This window comes from Buceros rhinoceros, unplaced genomic scaffold, assembly GCF_000710305.1.
Source record: "Buceros rhinoceros silvestris isolate BGI_N320 unplaced genomic scaffold, ASM71030v1 scaffold5029, whole genome shotgun sequence".
NCBI classification, from domain to species: Eukaryota; Metazoa; Chordata; class Aves; order Bucerotiformes; family Bucerotidae; genus Buceros; species Buceros rhinoceros.
The window spans coordinates 8,111-29,038 of NW_010430900.1; the positions used below are offsets into that span (position 1 = coordinate 8,111).

Here is a 20,928-nt window from a genome sequence, read left to right on the forward strand (position 1 = left end):
AGCCTGATTTCAGTCCTCGAGTTCTGATTTGCAGCCGGAGGACCATGTTTTGTGATGATGCTTCAAAACATAGCTAGAATGGGAGGTCCCTAAAAAACCATGTATTTAAATGCAATAGGAAAAAGTGGCACCAACCCAACATGTGCGCTGTACACCTTAAGCTTATTCGGGCCAGTAACCTATTTGATAGAGAGAAGCATTTAGCTGGAGGAGACGTCTGTAAACTGCAAAAGTCAAGTGTGTGTGTGTTTGTTTGTTTTTTAAAGATGTTGGCTGAAGATCATGTTATTTTTTCATTATAATATAGGTGTTGACTTCAGCAACTAAGTTGGATAATTAAACTTTTTTTAAGGAAACCTGAGTAGGCAGTCTTGTGCAGATGCAGTTTTCTTTGGTTTTCTTGAACTGTTGTGGTGAGAGCAATATTACAGTGGTTTCCTTGTGACAGGCTCTAGGGCAATTCAGATATTATTTGGGGGAATTGGTCCTGGGACATCTGCTGTGTACACTTGAAGCTGCTGGGCTCTGTGTTGAGTGTTTACTCTGAAATCATGAAGCTGTAGTGTGCCAATAGGTTGAAGAATGGAAATAGAATAAACAGAGTTCCCAGGTGATGCAATGAAAGCATAAAGAAGCACCAACTTGAAGAACACTCCCCGTCATAAAAAGAGCAGAATTTTCATACAGTTGCTGTAACTTACTTAGGTGGCAGTAGGGTGAAACAAGGGGTTTCTACTCTGTGCCTTACAGTGAATGAACCTTCTAATGATTTGTTACATGCTCTGTGTCTCAAAGTCCATTTCATACAATTTTTTGTAGGGGGTATTGTGTGTGTGTGTGTTCATATTCCCACTCGTAAATTTCTGGGTAGATTTACTATCCTTAGCTAAAAAAACCTGTTATGGTTGAATCCAGCATAACGCTGTACATTCATGTGACCAGTTTCCATGTAACACGCTTACAGGCTGCAGCTTTTCATGTTTCCTTTATGCTGATTGTGAACTTTTTCAAAGATTGGAAATAAGTCCATCTAAGAAACTTTGTGGGGACGTAGAAACCTCAGGTAGTTTTTAACAGCATTACTGACAGTAACAGGTTTGTAAACTGGCTTTAACATAACCAGGGCTCAAGAAATTCACTCTGCTCACGGTGAAGAAGTTGTTTGGGTAAAGGCCGTTGTCAATGCCTTCTCAAGTCTGGATGGCTTTTATTCAAACTATGTGATTATGACCTTTGAAACTTCCGTCAAATACAAGCAGGTACCTCTGCTTCTGTAGTGGCAGGCAACTTTGTGCTTCCTGAAGCTACTAGGCTTGGCCAAAGTGCAGGAGAGTGAAAACTGGCCCAGCAGCAGTGCTGCTCCGAAAATCCCAACAGATGTCCTTCCCAGTTAATCAAAATGAAGTCATTGGGGGAGTGGAAGAGCTGACCATGAAGATTACACTAGAGGGAAAGGCTTGACACAGGTAAAGAACGAGATAGGGAAGACAGACTTTTGAACTGAAAATTGAAGGTGGCTAGGCAGAGGAAATCCCCTACTTCATAAAATGTGAATTAATAAATAATAATAGTTCGGAAGAGGTGGGAGTTACTCTAAGCTTTGACATACGGATATGACTTACCTTGTGCTTCCTGGTGACATTTTGAGCTCTTACTGAAGTTTTTCTTAATGCAGGTTACACACTACAAGCAATATCCACCTAATACAAGCAAAGTATATTCCTACTTTGAATGTCGTGAAAAGAAGACCGAAAATTCCAAATTAAGGAAAGTGAAATATGAAGAAACTGTTTTTTATGGCTTGCAGTATATTCTGAATAAATACTTAAAAGGTAACTGTCTCAAATTCCAGTAAAACTTTACTTATAAATATGCATCTTTATTTTTCTCAAGTCTTGTAGTTGAAGTAATTCCAGGTTATCTTTGTACAGTGTAGGTAGTGACAAGCATAAGATCTTATTTATGTGATTCTGAAAATAAGATGTCCACCCTCATAAAATGATATTGAATACTTAATTCAAAAACCTCTCTACTATGTTTATTTATGCCAATAGTATATTGAAAATGAAGAGGTGCTCATTTCTCGACTTCAAGTGGGCTAAATTGAAATAAATGGAGATAGAGCAAAACGGTGCATAGAATCACAAGACGATGAAGGATTTGAGGGGAAGTACATTTTGCATTTTGAAGATAAACTTCACTCTGCTGATTTATTGTGTAAACTAATAATCGTTTTAATTTCCCTTTCATTTTGGTTGTCACTCAGCTTAGATCATTGAACGTGGCAGCTATGTGTGAAAGCGTTTTCAATTATAACAGTAACACCTGAAAATTCCTTGGTGCTCTTTAAGATTTTGTTTGCTTTTTTGCATTCTGTGCAAATATCACCCCTTCTGACCTGAATGCAGGTTGCCTTCTTTCAAGCTTTAGAAGGAAAACTTGAGTCATATGGTTTACATATCTTTGTCTTGATCCAGAATCCCTAAATATCTCTGCCAAAGATTGGAATTCCACTGTAATCAGAATACTTGATAATCTTATTTATTTTCTCTTTAGCAATCTAAGGATTGTTTTCTAATATTTCCAGTAGATGATTGGTCCTACAGCAGTAGCAATGCTTATTCAGATAATGTGGTTAGTTTGTCAGTTCCTGTCACAAAGGGGTCAATCAAAGACTGGTTCTCCACGGGGATTCTCCCGGGAGCAGCATAGCTTAACCCTTGTGGTAGTCTGGTTACTTCCTGTTGCGTGTGCCAACCTGCACGATCATTGCATCCCTCTGGGAAGAGCACTGCTACTAAAACTCTTGGCAGATTTTTTACTATAATAATAAAAGAACAATAATCTCAAATTTTTCCTGAGTCACCTGCAAACCACAAGTATATTTTATTCTGTGGGTTTCTTGAGCATCCTAATCTGTATAATAAATGGAAGTGTTTGGTTTTAACATAGCTACTATTCTGCATTTGACATGTTTTCCATGTCTCTGTTGGAGGCAGAGTGACTTTCCTGTGTCTGAACCTTTTTGTTATTAATTTTATAAATTGATGAATACCTTAAGTTTCTAAGCTTTCATTTGTTTCTTAAACCACAGGGAAAGTGGTGACCAAAGAGAAAATCAAGGAAGCCAAAGAAGTATATAGGGAGCATTTTCAAGATGATGTCTTCAACGAAAAGGGATGGAACTATATTCTGGAGGTAAAAATTTATGTAAATAGTATGAGATCATTATGAAGGATTTATGAATCAACTGTAGAATAAATACAGCAGTATCTCCTTTTAACCATCATAGTAAAGACTGGATACATTTAGCTTTTTATGTTTAAAGAACAGGGAGCAGTAGCCATCAAAGAATAATCATATAATTGTAATTCCATGGAGGAAAGTAATTTTCATCCTTTCAGATGCCAAATACAGCTCGCAGGTAGTAAGGATTTATGGCTGCCGTCAGCCCGCTCATGTAAGTGGAGGCTTGTTGGCAAGTCTCCATATGTAATATAGCGCTTAGTGGTTGCTTGCATCATTTACGTTGCTTTCTGTAACTAATCATAACCATTTTTAATCTAATGCAGAATACATTACAACTTCTTTTGTGTGTAAACAGTTCCAGAAAATACGTTTTATTCAATCTTTTCCTAAATTTTTCAGAGATACTTGAGTTCAATTGTATTATTAAATACAGGGTTTGAGTACTTCTGACACACAAATCCTTCCAAATTAAGTCTTTCCACAATTACCCTCTTTACCTTTTGTTTAAAAAGGTATCAGTCTTAAGTAATTGCAAGCATCTCTTCTCAAAAAAAGCAGCAGGTTCAGACTAAGATCATTCACCAGAGCTGTTCTATTCTCTGCAGATTAATTAAATGCTAAATTTCATTGTGAGTTCTAGTGAATGGATATTTTTAGCATTTGAAAACACGGTTTTTAGTTCTTTGCATTTATTTTTCCCTGGATACCCTGACTGTATGTAATTTATGGTGGCATCATATACATCGGGATGTCATCTTACAGCCAAGGTGGACCAGGGTGCAAGAGAAAAGTGAATTTCAAATAATTGTTGCAAATGGCAGCAAGGTAGATAAAACCACTATTTTCTAAGAGGAAGTTACATAGAGGTTTGTAGAGGACTTGCATCCATTTCAAATAGCTGCAGATGTGAATTCAATCCATATTTGTCTTTAACCTCTATTGTACATTGTGAGCTGCTCTCATCTGTATTTAATCTTAATCCCTCTTTGGCTAAACTGAATTAATACACTTTTAATGCTGCACGTCTGTCCACATTGAGTTTTAATGTGGTTTCAACTTTTGGTTTCGTCAAAACAAGCCTTTCTGCACACCTCCTCTATACTTTTGTTTTATTCTTTTGTCATATTTTCTTGTTAAAATTGTACATAAATAATAAATGATTTCCACTTCTTGATCTTATCTTTGTATGCCTGTATGTGGACAGAGAGATGCTGTTTTGCTCACTGAATTCCTGTATATGTTCCCACACCTCTCACTGTTTGACCTCTGGCTCTGTTACTGCATGAGTAGTGTTAGGTAAAGTAGGGGGAGCAATGGCTGTATGAGCAAAGTGCCAAAGTGAATTTGGACATACACACGCGAATTTGTACCAGGAGTAAATGAATGAGTAAATACTGACAGGGTGAAGGGGTAGAAGAGAGAGGAATGGGTTTCCTGGAGAATGAGGGGGTGGTGTAAAGGCTGGAAGTTGGCAGGAACTGATGTTGAGCAGTAGAGATGAGCTCTGAATTGTACAAGTAGGCTCTACCTAAACATTGTGAAAAGGGCTATAATATAGTGCTATGGCATTACCATATTGCTTTTTTTCCCTGGACAAAATCAACACCTATAGCAACTTGTTTTTTCATTTAACTGTACTTTTGTCTTAACTGAATCATTAACAAATTATTTTGAGCCTTTTTGAGGGATTCATTGTCCTTTGTTAATCCAGAACAGACGCCTGGAGAATGAGGGAGTGGTATAAAGGCTGGAAGTTGGCAGGAACTGATGTTGAGCAGTAGAGATGAGCTCTGAATTGTACAAGTAGGCTCTACCTAAACATTTTGAAAAGGGCTATAATATAGTGCTATGGCATTACCATATTGCTTTTTTTCCCTGGACAAAATCAACACCTATAGCAACTTGTTTTTTCATTTAACTGTACTTTTGTCTTAACTGAATCATTAACAAATTATTTTGAGCCTTTTTGAGGGATTCATTGTCCTTTGTTAATCCAGAACAGACATCTCCCAAGTCTGACAACTGAGCCCTGTGTGGTATACAAACACAACTTGCTTCAGCAAGTTTTTGAAGAGGCTTTTAAACTGTGGTGTAGAGGAGACGTCTGCTGTGTTTTGGGCACTGGAGAATATGTTTTGATGTTACTTAGGAATCTGTGTGATTTCTCTAAATTGATGCAATTTTTATTTCCTTTAAAGAATATCTCATGAGAAGCTCTCTGTCAAAAATACTAATATACAAAACATTTTAAGTACTATGTGAAACAGCTCTGAAAGTTAAATTGAAAGTTATAATTACTCTTTTGGAGTTGCTGTTTGCAACTTACTCCTTTTCAAAAGGCATATTTCACATGAAGTTTAGTCCTTCAGGAATGAAAGACTGAATTTGACAAAAGAATGGCACTTAACGATTAGGTTCCATGTGTAATGAATAACTGAGATGGTGAAATATTCTTTAAAATAGATATTAAGTAGATCCTGCTCTAATAAATTAACAAAGCACACATCTATTCTAAGCAAAACTAGGGATTTTTTCTGAAGGCCTAGATAATAGCTAAACTTTTTTTTTTTTAGCTTACTTCATGTTTTCTTCACTGAAAAAACTGAATAGCAAGTATTTCTTATTCTGTGGATAGAACTTCTCTATTTTTATGGAATACTTAAGCCTTCCTGACTCAGTTTGCACAAAGAATGCAACTGATAACCATCATTTAAGTTGATAGAGACTGATTTTTGGGTTACAGGATTTTCCTCTGTTTTGTTAAGTGTGGTGGGTTTTTTGTTTATTTGGGCTGGTGGGTGTACAAACAAACCAAATTATTTTTAGGGTTGAAAGAAATTAAGAAGAAAGCTTTATCAATAAACTCATAGCCTGACTTATATCCATTGCAGTCAAATAAAGAGGGTGGGTCCTAATCTTTCCTGTTGTCTAACAATATTACTGTTTCTTACGCAGAAATACGATGGCCATCTTCCTATAGAAATAAAGGCTGTTCCTGAGGGCTCTGTAATTCCCAGAGGAAATGTTCTTTTCACAGTAGAAAACACAGATCCAGAGTGCTACTGGCTCACGAATTGGATCGAGGTCAGGTTTTTTTTCCTAAGTAAATTAACGCACTTAAATTAAAGGCTGAATCCCTTATTGGTTTAAGGAGAATCTCGCAGTTTTCATCTTCTGCTTTAAGTAAACCTACATTCTTTTTTTAGCACTCTTACACAGACCTTTTTCCCCTGCCAGGCAAGAGATTGTAATAATTCTACGGGAAATTCACAAGAGTAATTTTGTCCATAAGGAAAGGAAGGTGGGGGGAATTGTGGGTCTGTAGCTTGGGAGTGATAAGCCCTGAAATTGTCAGTAGCTGGCCTTCCTTATAAAGGTATTATAAAGCCTAAGTTACTTTATCCCTAAAGCAAACTGTTGGAGGCATCAGTACTTTCTGAATGGGCAGTGAAAATAAATAGACCTTTTTGTACCTGATTAAATGTCAAGTGGGGATTTTTAAGTCCTAAGCAAACACACACCTAATAATGTGATGGGTTTTGTTATAGACTATTCTTGTGCAGTCATGGTATCCAATAACAGTGGCTACAAACTCTAGAGAGCAGAAAAAGATTTTGGCCAAATATTTGCTAGAGACTTCTGGCAGTTTAGAAGGATTGGAGTATAAACTGCATGACTTCGGCTACAGAGGGGTTTCTTCACAAGAGGTAATACTCCTTGTCTAATGGTTTGAGAAGTCTAATTGTTCTTAATTATGAAAGGTTGTAGCATGTGTCTGTTAACAGTGGTGTTAACAGTGATGTGTTTCACTGCTCAGCAGTGAAATTGTGAATGCACGGAGCACTGTGTTTGGACTCACTGTGGAGGGGGGAGGTCTGAGGTGGTGGGTGGGTATATGTCCGAACTGTGAGCACTTGCCTGGGAGAGCTTTTTTTCGATATGGGGGCTGTCTTTCCTGTGTAAATGCTTGAAGAGAGTATTGTTGAAACGAGAACGGAGTCACAGTTTTGCTGTTTCAAACTAGTGCTAGGCGGTGACTGAATTTAGGCTTCTATGTTTGGTGTGACAACTGAAAGTTGCATCTTTTTCAGACTGCAGGAATAGGAGCTTCAGCTCATTTGGTGAACTTCAAAGGAACAGACACTGTAGCAGGAATTGCATTAATTAAAAAGTACTATGGTACAAAAGATCCGGTTCCAGGATACTCTGTTCCAGCTGCTGAACACAGGTGGGATATTGGGCTATTAAAGCCTTTTTAAAAATAGCTTAAAAAAATGTAATTTTTTCTTACCCGTCTTGGTATCTAGAAATATTAAGCTGTTTCCAGCTATTGATGCTGAAGTTCAATACCGATGCCTCTGTATGTTCTAGGTGCACAACAGTGGTTGTTTGTAACTGTAAATGTGTTTTAAATGTTTTTAACTATAACCTTAGCAATGTCTAAGTCAGTTTGGATGATTATTTTTAGAATGCTTACAAATTAAAGTAGATGTTGAGGATTCACGTTATGAACTTTAGATTTTGTTTTAAAAATAAAATCTTAAAATGAAAAACCACGTAAGCTGCAATTCTGGACCCTCCTAGATCATGTTCTCCCTCCAGAAGAGGCCATTGCTCTAAAGCTTCCCATCAGCATGACTAATTCAGCCAGTGGTAAATCCTTGATCTCTCACTAAGAATTGTGAATGAGTTTTTAAGAGTGAGGAACTGATCTCAAGATCGGAGATAAAGAGCTCTCTTTTTTCTTTTTTTTTTTTTTTTTTTTTTTTTTTTTTTTCCCCATATCGTTTTTTAATTAAAAAAAATTTTCTTTTTTTTTTTTTTTTTTTTTTTTTTTTTTTTTTTTTACCCAGATCCTGTATTAATGTCAGGAGTGAATGCAGATTCTTGGATTTCACTTGCATGTGAAATGAAGGAAGGGACAGTTGCGGTTTTCTTATCAAGTACAAAAATCTAATGCTTTTACATAGTGAATATTTATACTTAGGTGAAAATACATAGTTAATATTTTCACTTCCATTTTTCGAGATGAGATAATGGAAAGGCTTACATGAATAGCCCTTACAGGGTAGTGATCATCTTTAAAGGAACACTGCTCCATATGACTTTCTGTAATGCTGTTCTAGAAATCCTGCTTGATCAGAAGTGACAAATTTTGTCTGAAAAGTCTTCTCCTAGCTTACCTTAATACTACAGTTAAATCCAAAAATTATGGCCTAAGCAACCTAAAATTTTTTTTAATGGAAGCAAGCACATGGAGTCGGAGAACAAGCGCAGCATACTGAAGTGTTGGTATGAGAGCAGACAGCTTAAACGGCCCTCGTTAGAGTTTGTGTTGCCAAACGCAGACTGCTGTCAACCCTTCCAAGTTAGTACTCAAAAAGGGTCTCATGTAAGAGACCTGAAATTTTCCAGAATTGTTTACTGATCCACAACCTCCAGTGCAAGGTTGTGTTGTTGTGAGTGTGGTGCTTGCCTCTGGCATGCCACCTGGGTCGTTCCTCAGATTGCCCCAACCTCTTTGAAACAAATTTTGTCTCACACTACTATGATACGGGACTTGTCCACACGGTAGTTAATACTAGCGTTTTGTGGTAAAAAATTCAGTGCCCACTGGCACTTACTGCACACCTATGCGCTGCATTTCTAGGTGTTCATACACAAGCTACTAAAGTCAGTTATGTCAGCTGGTCTGTGGCAGCCTTACTGCACACCTATGCGCTGCATTTCTAGGTGTTCATACACAAGCTACTAAAGTCAGTTATGTCAGCTGGTCTGTGGCAGCCACATACAGAACAGCTACTACGGATCAACTGGCATTCGGTAACTTATTACCTCTCTTAGCAACTCTCACGCTTGCCTGTACCCTTGTACCAAGGGTAATGCCCTGAGGTTGTTCTAGAAGAATGTTGGTACGAGTGAGCATAATGGTTTTAAATCACTATTAAAAAAGAAAATAAATTGTATTTTATTCTAAGATACTTCTAACATATGCTGCTCGTTCTCTACTTCCCATTTTGCAGTCTGAAGTTGTCAGAGCAGATGATCTGTTCCTGCATCTGTAGTTCCCTGTCTGAATTTCAGATTTAAGAGAAACTCTGTCACAAATGCTAAAAAATAAATAAATCACATTTACATGTGAAAGAAGTTTAATGTGTCAAGTGTTTGTCTGAGTTGCCAAAGATAAATCCAGGATGCTGTTTATTTAGTATGTTTACTATCCATGCAACACAGCTGATAAGCACGTAGTTTTTTCTGTCTTGTAATCACATTGCTTATCATCATCTTGAACTGTTGTTGTTGAGAAATACAGAATGTGATATAACATATAGATGCTGCTCTAATACGGATTTTTCAATTGACTTTGCAGTACCATAACAGCTTGGGGGAAAGATCATGAAAAAGCTGCTTTTGAACACATAGTGACACAATTTTCTTCAGTGCCTGTATCTGTGGTTAGTGACAGCTATGACATTTACAATGCTTGTGAAAAAATATGGGGTGATGACTTAAGGCATATAATTGAAGCCCGAAGTCCAGAGGCACCACTTATTATTAGACCGGATTCTGGGAATCCCCTTGACACGGTTTTAAAGGTAATCCTTTCTTGAAGTTTGTATACAAAATTGGGAAGGGCGGTTGTTTGTTTTGAAATGACCAGCTAACAAATATAGGAAACATGATGCTCCAACTTGGTATGCCTAGTGTAGGGTTAATGCTGGATAATTTGGACCTATGAAGAATGTAAACATTTACCTCATCTCAATATAGATATGGAAAGACTTTTACAGTCTGAATGGTTTAATCTTTTTCATCAAACCCATTCTTGCACACCATTCCTGAAGCTTTTACAACAGTTACCAGTTTTGCTGGCCGAATGATGCTTGTCTGTAAAGAAAAACTTTTGTCACTTAAATAGGAAACAACTTGAGTATTAATAAATGCCTGGCCAATAAGATTTCTTACCACCAAGTTTAGGTATCTTGGCGTCCAGTATTAATGTCATTCACTCGTCTATGCTACAAATACAAGTTTAGCACTCTTCTCCCTTTTGTAAGATGTGCATTTAAGTCAGTAGCACGTAACCTCCAAGCTGAAAAATGCTTCTTGCCTCGTAGCTTTTTAGAGAGCGTAATGATTGTTGCAGTTCTAGAATAAAAGCTGTTTATACCCCTGAATTTGAGTAGCTGTCACCACTGTTTTAATAAGAAAGTAGAGGTGATTTTAGTTGTGTCTATACTCTACCAAATCAGATCTATACAGCTTTTATACTTTTTTCCTTTGGGACAAGTGACATATCACAAATAGGAGCTTTTAGGAATCTTTATCAGAGATGATACGAAAAACTCCTAATGGAAGCACTTAATTTTAATTATTGGTGGATAGCAAAATTGCAGAAAACTGAAAGCCTCATCCACCCTCTTAACACTTTCAATAGCAAAAGCTCACAGCAACCGAAGAGAGAAAGGAGGGAAGCAGGGTTCTAATTAGCTCTTGGGTACAAGTTTACAAAGACCGTGTGGTCTGTGACTGCTTTAATCTAATGGCTTCCACCACGATGGCTGGCATGCTTTTTGTTTGTGTGTCTATATGGATAGATTTAGAGCAGGATATGTGGGTATATTTATGGAATTTTTTTTTTTTTTGAGAGGAAGCATGACTCAAAGTGGAAATTGTGTTTCTTTATTGGAATGGCGGGTTTTTATTTTTGTTTTCACCTGTCTCCCTTTTCTTTTCAATAGGTCTTGGAGATCTTAGGAAAAAAGTTTCCTATTACAGAGAACTCAAAAGGCTACAAGTTGCTGCCACCGTATCTCAGAGTTATTCAAGGGGATGGTGTGGATATCAACACATTGCAAGAGGTAGGAGATCCTGTTCATGTTTCAGGGTGACACTGGCAGTGTTGATATTTAATCTGGACTCTGTTATGACTAGTCAGATGTTGTAGCAGAGACTGCTGACCTCACCCTGCCCTTCATTCCAGCCACTGGTAGGATATCCTAATGTGTAAAACAAATTCATTAAAACTCTACAGAGAATTATTAAGATGCATAAAAAAACCCCTACAAGGCATTTCCTAATTCCCCTGTTGTAACCTTTCTCCTCCCACTGTCTCTCCTTTTGTTTGCTTTCATCCTGCTTGTCAAGTCTAATTCAGATCAAAATCTGGTAGTGTTTGGTCCATTCATTGATATCTAAGGCATAGTGCATAATTGCTGGCTGTAGCAATAGTAGTAATTAACTGGTTTGGCTCATCAGTTATGTACAGTCTGAAGTGTGCTTGCACTTAAATATTTGAGATGTGGTTTTGAAGGAGACTTTTTAAAACCAAGAGTAAGGGAGGCAAGTTCACTGATTTGGCAGCTAGTGAATAGGGATGGTTGGAAGTCCAGAAAATATGTATTATGGATTAGATAGTAGTCTGAGTCAAAAAAGCAAATTCATCAGGACAAAAATTGATTATTTAGTAGTATTTATTTCAAGATGCATCCTTGAAACTAGTTATAAATTCACCGTTTTTGACTAGATGGAGATACTAGGTAATACAACGTGGTTACAAAGGTACAGACTGCAGTAACTACAAATGATGAGGGGCACGTAAAGAGGAGGACTTCATCAGGTTTGTCCTGGGTCATTCATCTTCAGCTGTATTAGAGTTCAAAAACAGAAAAAAAGTTGCATAAACTTCAGATTAATTCTACGTGGGTTTATTGACACTTGACTTTCTAGATTGGCACATTCCTAAATTATTCTTAGTGAAGCTGACTTTTGCTGTGCCTCAAAATTAGGAGTAAGAGAGACATCAGGCTTGTTTTTTAGTTAGACCAAAACTATCTGCATATCTAACATAGGCACATCATGTGAACCTCAAGGACAGAACTCAAATTTGTCACTCAGATCCTTAGAGAGCAGTTAATACTGAGATTGTTACCTGATATGCCAACTGTAGTGCAGTCAGGCACTACAGTTTTGTTCCTTTTCCAATAGCCGTTAAAACAAATTTTATTTCACTTTATTTTTTTGTCCCCTGTGGCCTTTTGAGAATATACAACTGTGCTAATGTATTTAACACAACACAAGCATGAGAGATTGATAGCTGGAAAGAACGTCTCATGATTACATACTGGTGGAAGAGACTTTTTTTTAAATAAACTTCTGCTTGTTCTCAACAAGCATTTAACAGGACTGATGTCTGTGTTAAGCAAAGCATGTTGTGGATCAAATTTTTCATGAGTCATGACAGGAAAATAACTGGGCTATTAATTCTTCTTTGTAAGGAACTCAAAGTTTGCTTTCTGTAAGTTATATTGGACAAAATTCAACATGCTCATAAAGCATCAATTGGAATCAAAGTATTAAAACCAGTGTTTAAAATCTTGATGTTGTACTGCTCTCCAAATAGAGCAGGCAAATAATTCCAGCAGCTGATGGGACAGGACAAGATGCAGGAGTCATTCTTTGTTCAGATGATCTGCTTGTTTACATATTTTCCTCATCAAACCGTAACTGATTATGAGGAGAAGTCTACCAGTAATATGTACTAAGAGAGCTGGAGATCCAGTTCCATAAGACATACAGAGCAGACATAACTCACTGCTGCCTAGTGGCAACTTTCTCATCTCTTCCCCACTCTGTAACTTTGCTGTGTACCTCACAACAGCTTCGGTCATTGAGCAGTTTAGCCCACACATGTGACAGCAGACTACTAACTCAGCCAAAACTGATCAATTTTGTGGTTTAGTGAATTAAATCGGCCCAAAAAAGGGTGAGTACTCACCAGCAGAATACAGGAGAGAAAATAAACTTTTGTTTTGAGCTGGGAGACACAGGCAGGAAGAGTCGAGACACTTTTGTTATGTTAGAGCGAATTACATTAGAGCAAGAAGACCACCGTCTTGCAGCCTAACTGGTAGCATGTTTAAATTTCATGGATCTTTCTCCTCTTAAGTCATCAAAATCAAGGTTACTATGCTAACTTTTGGAAGACTGAGTAATAACTTGCCATTTAAAAACAAAACAAAAATGACAAAAACAACAACAAAAAAACTAAGCAAAAGAAACCCACCCACCAAACGAAACGCCCCCAACCCTAGAGTATAATCCATCCTTTTCAGAAAAGGTTTTACCTAAACAAGCATGAGTGTATTGTTGTGGCCATCTGGGTTGTTTGTTTGTTTTTACCCCTCCTATAGCCTATACAAGTGATTATTCTGATTACTCCATATCAGCCTTAGATTCTAGGCATTATGTATTGTTACAGATCATGTGAAAGGTAATGGGTACAGTGGGAAAATCTAGAATGAATAGTGACTGGTCATTTAACTATCCAAACTAGCTGAAACAACAATATAGAAAACAACTCGGAGTATAAACTGGATTTTGAAATTCTTTGTTTTAATAGGGGATGCTGGTAGAACAGGTAAGGAACCTTTTCTGACTTTCTAGCCTTTTCACTTCTTAAAATCGTTCCAATCTGCTAACTCCACAATATCCCACGCTTTCAAAGGATTTTCTTTGAACATTCAATTTCCAGATGTCTTTAAATTTTTATGAAAAGAAAATCCTCTACTCTGGAGTCACAGTTGATATGTTAATCATGCTCATAATAGCCAGAGGAAGCTGGTCCAGACCTTGACACCTGAATGGTTTTTCCCTGTATATGTTTGGAAGTGAGAGAGAAGAAATTCTCTGTTTTCCTTTGGGGGAGGCTTCAGTTCTTTCAGATCTTCCCCCTCTTCCCTATTGCTGCTGCTGTTTGCCATGTCTAAGGAAGCTGTTATCTGGTCCTGTGCCATGGGTCACTGGTAGAGTCAGAGCTGTCTTCCAAATTAGTCTCAATTTCCCTTCCCTGCTACTCCTCTCCAACTAAAGATCAGTCTGAGTAAAGAAAGCCCTTGGGAGAGAGTGGAACGGTGGAAGCCAGTTCCTTACCCAGGGTAAGTGAGAAGCTTTGTCTGTGGCACAAGGTGAACAAGCCATCTGTAAAGGAGAACAGGAACAGTAGCTGAAAGGGGATTCCCATTTCTCCTCATCTAAGTGAGAAGGTCAAGCAGCCGCAGCCCAGCTACGCTATACTTGTACTAGCATCTGTTAACCTACAACTATCAGTGAACATGAAGTCTAAGCATCATGTGCCTTTACAGCATGTTGTTTATAGTGGGTAGTTTGTGCTACATCTTGCAGCCATGTTCAGTGTTACACCTGAACTATAAAACTGGATAATGGAAGGAGTAGGACACATTAGCTCAGGCTTGGCCAACAGTTCCCATGGCTTCAGGCTTGTTCAGCGTCTGGACAGAACTTGATCAGAGTCCAGGTGGAGTTTACTTATATTTGCTTTTCCAAAAGGTAGTGTAGGTAAGCAGAGTCCATATCCAGGCCCAGACAAGTCTGGTTTTTTAACTGTACTATTGGGCCTTACGCTTAAGGAGAGGATGTACAAAATCCCTCTTATTATCCTTCCTTTGTGATCTTCAGCTAATTCTCTTTAAGGGTGAATTTCATTAATTTCAATCCTTTATCTTCTTTGGGTACCTCTTTTAATTGCTTCCAGGAGAACCTAATCATCTGAAAATATGGATTCCTTTTGTGCACAGTCGCCTGTCTGAAAGGATATGATGGCTACTGCTAAAATCCCCAGGACTGTCACGTATCACAGGGGTATTTTTTCAGGATACAAAGCTTCCAGAGGGTTCCCTTAAATGAAAGCCATGGTGGTAGGGCCTAAGATTTGTTTTGCATGAGGCTTAATAAGCTGGTACCATTAGAATGATGGAAACTCGCTGACGAGATCTCTGCTGGGGAAATCTTTGCTAAAAACGTACTGGGAAGGTGCTCAGAGCATACCTTCAGAAGGTTATGGCTCTGCAGTGTGCCTTTGCTGTTGGCTGGCCTCGGTCAGGCATTCAGACTTTGAAAGTAGCTGTGAAAAGACAGTCTGCATGTGACTAAATGGATAAACAAAATACTAGTGCATTCGTTCGTTTATGTTAGTTAGCCATTTACCACTGCCTGAAATTGGAATTTTCTCTTTTTTTTTTCTCTTACAAAACTTTCATTTTTCCTTAGCTGTCACTTTAAAAAGTGTCTCAGCATCAGTAGCTCCTGAAACAGTCCTGTTCAGTGTTAGTCTGGCATTTCCTTTTGATGCAGAAGGCTGAGACTGCACAAAAGATTACTAGATTTCTGCCAATGTTGATTTTTGAAACTCTGTGCTGTTTCCCATAGATTACGTCCTTCCATTTTACTTCTCACCTTCTCCTTTTCTGGAATTTGGTATTTCACCCACTCTGAAGTTTTCTCACCTGTTTTTGTTAGTAAAATGGTTAGGAGTTATGAGTTCAAACACTTTTTTTTTTTTTTTTATTGGAGCTATAACCGTAATTTCAGACTGTCATAAGGGTTAAGGTCAGGGAAACAAATCCTGGCCGTGTATAAGCATGACTAAACTATCACACATTACTCCAGGCTGGAGGATGTCGTGTTTGTCTGGATAGAATGAGGGTGGGGAAATGATACAGTAAGTTTTAACTTGACAGTTGATAGTAGTGTGGTTCATATTGATCTGTGGTCTGCCTGAGAAGGTGGCAAAGCAAACTTTTTGAGCAGCTATATGTATTTCTATTTTCCAGCTTCAAAATTGCTAATCTAATTCTAGTCAGTGTGATTTTTGTTCAGAACTGCTCTGAAGTCGTTGGTCAAAGTGGGTAATAACTTTCTGGTGTTGATGAGCAAGATGGCTGCTTCGTTTCAGGATTCATGCCTTGCTTTCAGGTCTTCCTGTAATTCTGAGAATTGGAGGGCTCTGAAATACTCCCGTGAAGCTTTAGAGCTCTGATTGTTAGGGCATTGCATTGCTGTCCTACCCTAGTTTGGGAATTATATGTGCTGGCATGATAATAGTTTTACAGCAAAAGCTTTCTATAATTATGCCATGCTGGAATTACAAATAAAAGTGCAAACGGCGTGCCAGGTATTGACAGAATTGTTATGCACATCTCCTGGAAACTGAATGTTGGTTGGTTTAATTGTCTGTAAAAGCGTTTTGTTTAAGTAGTACAGTATTTTTATGGAAAAATACCATGGCCTGAAAGTATTCTCCATCATAATTTTCTTTTTCTTATTAGATTGTGGAGGGAATGAAGAAGAATAAATGGAGTATTGAGAATATTGCCTTTGGATCTGGTGGAGCTTTGTTGCAGAAACTGACCAGGGATCTCTTAAACTGTTCCTTCAAATGTAGCTACGTGGTGACCAACGGTCTTGGGGTATGTCTTTGTACAACTTCTACCACTATGTTTTCAGCAGAGGCCTCCCCACCTGAAAACCTGTTTGACACTTCCTGCTACGTTGCCGCCATCTGCATTAGGTACACAAGCCCCACAAAGCCCTTTCCTAATAAAAAGCCATTGTTTTCATTTTAGGTAAATGTCTTCAAGGATCCGGTTGCCGATCCGAACAAAAGGTCAAAGAAAGGACGACTGTCATTGCATAGGACACCTGCTGGAGATTATGTGACACTTGAGGAAGGCAAGGGAGATCTTGAAGAGTATGGGCAGGTATGAACTTACAAAATGTATTACATCATTCTTCATGCAAAAATAGGCTGAGAAAAAGCAGGGTATAACTTAATTTCAGATTTTAGTTTTGATCATCTTTTTGTTCAGCTCTCATTTTACTACTTCAGAAGCGCCAAATTCAGTAGTGGCAGAATGTTAGAATGCCAGCAGAATGTGCAGGCTTTACAATTAGAAATCTTTCTCTTTCGTTTGTCTTCATAAAAAAGAGAACATTGCTGCTGTTTCCCAAAACAATGTCTCAGTGTTGCAGATTATGGGCCAGCCAAGTAGTTTCATATGGGCTGTATGGCGCAACTTGAGTAGTGACCTAAGTTGGAGGTGGGAGAGGGACAGCAGTAATAAAATTTGTATCCGCTTTCCCACCGAAATTTTTAAATAGTTCCTTCAGGTGTTAATGCTCTGTACATGGAGCAACTGCCCAGTTTTCAAAGACGTAAATTTAAACCAGGAATTCAGTTTCCCTGTTAATTCTTCACAATTGCAAAATGAGATGCTATTTCAGTAAAATAAGCACAAACTTTATGCCAATCTCAGGCTTTCAGTTTGGTTCTCTTAGTTTTCAGTGTGCAAGCAATGAAATGCTTAACTGCATGTTAAGTCTCTTTCTGAATTAAGAGGACAGAAATTATCAAATTGCGCTTCAGCTGTTAGAAGCTGGAAGTTTCTTGAGTTTTTTGGTATACAGAAGCACACCTCTGTGCTACTAGGCAGAGGAGTATTACTAGGGATGCTGGTTTATGCAACAGTAAGCATAAAACTGAGATCTCTCTGAGAAATTTCAAGACAGAAAACAAACTGAGTTATGTACACTGTAAGTAATGTGCTCTGGATGTGAAGACCTAAGAAGACTTTCAGAGCTATATATATGTATGTGCATGTATATATGTTTGTAATAAACAATCATATATATATATATGTAGAGAGGGAGGGACCTAATGGTGAGAAATCTCTTCAGAACAAATCATAAGACTTTGACCCTGAAATTAGGCAATAAATAGTTCCTTAAGTTTTGAAGGTGGAGTAGTTTTTATTTAGATATATGTGTCTTTTTATATTTTAGAGGTGAAATAATTCATTTAAAAATTCTCTGTCCTGGGGTATTAGAGAGGGTTATTTATGTGATACAGGTTCTGGGGCTCCCTGGGAAATTTCAGGGAAATGTCCTCATTTGTGGGCCCATTTCCCTAAAGCTCCGGGTCCTCCCAATCGGTCATCAAGCGTAGCAACTGCTCAGTGTTGCTTCTGTGCTAACTTTTCTGTACAAAGCTGTGCTTGTTGCTCGTTCAGTGTGCTGTCTGCAAGCACTTCTTTATGCACTGTTTTACAAAAACGCTTGTGCAAAGGGGTCTAGGAAGATCTTTTTTCTTCTTTTTTTCCCCACCATAGTTGTTCTAGTGCAAGCAAAGATTTCCTTTAAACCTCTGTAACTGAATTTCATTTAATTGGCTGAGTGTCGTTTTTCGTTCTAGCTGCTCTAGCAAGGTATGTTTAGCATGTGTCTGTTTGGCTTTGGCTGGATGTGGACATCTCACTTTAGGGACTAGTCATCGCAGAGCCCCTGTCTGTGCACAGGATGGCCTTGAACGCGTTAATGAAAGGTGTCGGAAGAAGCTGTCAAGATTTAGTGTTTTGACAGTAACGCTGTGGGCTTGATTTGGGTGCTCGCTTCTGAGTCTGTGTAACCCGTGTTGTTTGTTCGTTTGCCGAATCACTCTTGCTAAAACAGCGGTGTTTCTTGCAGGATCTCCTTCATACAGTATTTAAGAATGGGAAGGTAACGAAGTCATATTCCTTTGATGAAGTAAGACAAAATGCCAGGCTGAAGAACAGTGAAATAAAAATGGCGTCTCACTAAGTTTCATTCCATGTCTGTGTATGTGTGTGTGTAACAAGTACGTACTGCATAGCTACTGGGTTTATTGTACAGATTCGTGTGTTTGTGTTTTATGACATTGTAGCCAAATTATTTGTTGGTTTATGGACATACTGCCCTATCTTTTGCCAGTCTTTAGAAAAGATGAAATCAGGAAATGGTACTTACATTGTAAAACATATTTAATGCTGAAGCGTGCTTTTTAGGGCCCTTTGCCAGTAGTGATTCAATCTGGTATTGATCTTTTCACAAATGAGACAGAGCTGATAAACTTTTTTATATATAACAGAATATCACAAAATGGATTTACATAAAATTATCATGATTGCTTTATGTTTATATTTAACTTGTATTTTTGTACAAACAAGATTGTGTAAAATATATTTAAAGTTTCAATAATTAAGTCTTTCCAACTTTACATGATTTTTATGAGCACAGACTTTCAAGAAAATATTTGGTGGGGGGGAAATCCATTGCCTTTTGTCCATTAATCAGCAAATAAAACATGGCCTTAAAGTTTGTTGTGACATTGTACCATTTGACGCCTGCATCAGGACTCTTATCTCCTTAAGATCCCATAGAATTGCTGACCTCACCGTTTCTTGTAGTTGTCTGTATTAGTAAATCTGCATCAAAGAAAATTACTGTTCTTACTAGAAGGTTTAGGTACTACAGACCTTGCTGGCACAGTAAGGTATGTAAATGAAATGCCAAATTTGAAAGGATTCTCTACTGCAACTTAACTTGCCAAGTCTATCCCACTTGGCATATGCACCTCAATATTTTAAGAGTAAAGTTTTTAAGAGATCTCCTCTTCCACTATAGAATATATGTGTAAAATACTGAAATATGGAAGCGGTGTATTTTAAAGTAATTACACTTCTGGGTTTATTTTTCATATACTGTAAGTGACATGACTTTAAAGCAAAATACTGGACTGGGTAGTGCACTTTTTTACTTTTTTGTATTTTTTTCATTGATTTGCCTTTTGTCAGACTGGATGTTAAATTGTAAAAATGTTTAACTATTTTTGTTAACAACTTTAATAAAACTTTATGCTAGCCAAACTCCCACATGAATGGCAGACCTGTTTCCCCTTCTTGCCCCATTTCAATGGAGTGAGTAGGGGCTTTATTTTGCAGAGGGTAACTGTAAAATAGTATGTTTGAGAGATAATTTTGAACTGTCTGCACTTGATTGTATTTGCTCTCTGCAAATCATGTTTGATGTGAATATCTGCTGGAAAACAAAACTTGAGGATTTTATTTGAGAAGCTATGTAGTAACCTTTGGGATGTTTGATAGTACTGTAGGATGGCTCTCACTAGAAAAGTACCTCCCTTACTTAAACAAAAAACAGCAAAAGCAAACGGCTCCTGTGTTATGCTGGTGATCAGCTGTCAGCCAATGGCTAAGTATACTGATGTAATTAAGGCTTCTAATTAGTAAATGATGTTACAGAAAAACGTTAGGGGTCCTCTAAAAGAAGTGTACAAAATGTTATAATATGTGCTTTTAAAGGAAGATTGAAAAGCCATACTTCATTGTTCTAATTCTCTTGCAAAAAAAGGCCACATCAAAGCACCCATAGTATTTCCAGGGTTTGTGGTTAACACGTTTATGCCCAGTCTCAATAGTTCTTAATGAAAACTTGTTGTCCACTTGTAGTTTATGTAATTATACATTTAAGTGATGTATTGTTTCAAAAATAGTGCTTTAGTAAGACTCTAAATGCTGACCTCTCACACTGAGGAACTGCCTTCCCTTTGCTATTAATGATATTGTTTGTATTTGGCCAGGAAATATTTTAAATCTGGACCTAGGATCAGTAGCAGGTAAATAGTATGGAGCCTATTTCACTCCTCCACGTGTGTACTAGGGAATTTTATGATGTATGGGTTGAAAACCAATAAAGTAAATGCTGCTTTCATTCTGTATCAATAAAAATTTTGATAATATTGACTACCCATAACTGATATTTTTGTACTTGAGAACTGAGGATGTACTGTGGAAGCACTGTTTTCTTGTGTGCCATGAAATACATCAGTAATTGTTCAGTATTGTCTTAAACTTTTAGCTTGTTAGTTGGAGACTTAAAGCAAATTGTCTACTTGTGCATGTCACTTTCAGAAAGTTGTCACATCACTCACTTTATTAAGTGTTAATATCTTCAAAAGAGGGGAAAAAAACCAACCACCTGGTGCTATTCAGACCTGAATACATGTCT

The 20,928-nt window shown here is 37.7% G+C and overlaps 1 protein-coding gene across 1 annotated transcript; it reads left to right on the forward strand.

Annotated features, from left to right (window-relative positions):
- Window positions 1–1,123: 1,123 nt before the first annotated feature.
- On the forward strand, window positions 1,124–20,657 carry NAMPT (nicotinamide phosphoribosyltransferase; the record flags this gene model as incomplete). Its single annotated transcript, XM_010143188.1, has 11 exons — window positions 1,124–1,259; window positions 1,676–1,832; window positions 3,095–3,198; window positions 6,205–6,333; window positions 6,798–6,956; window positions 7,341–7,477; window positions 9,620–9,845; window positions 10,992–11,111; window positions 16,377–16,517; window positions 16,674–16,808; window positions 18,571–20,657. Coding segments are annotated over 11 exons (1,558 nt in total), but the record flags the coding sequence as incomplete, so codon positions are not given.
- Between the last annotated feature and the right edge of the window lie 271 nt (window positions 20,658–20,928).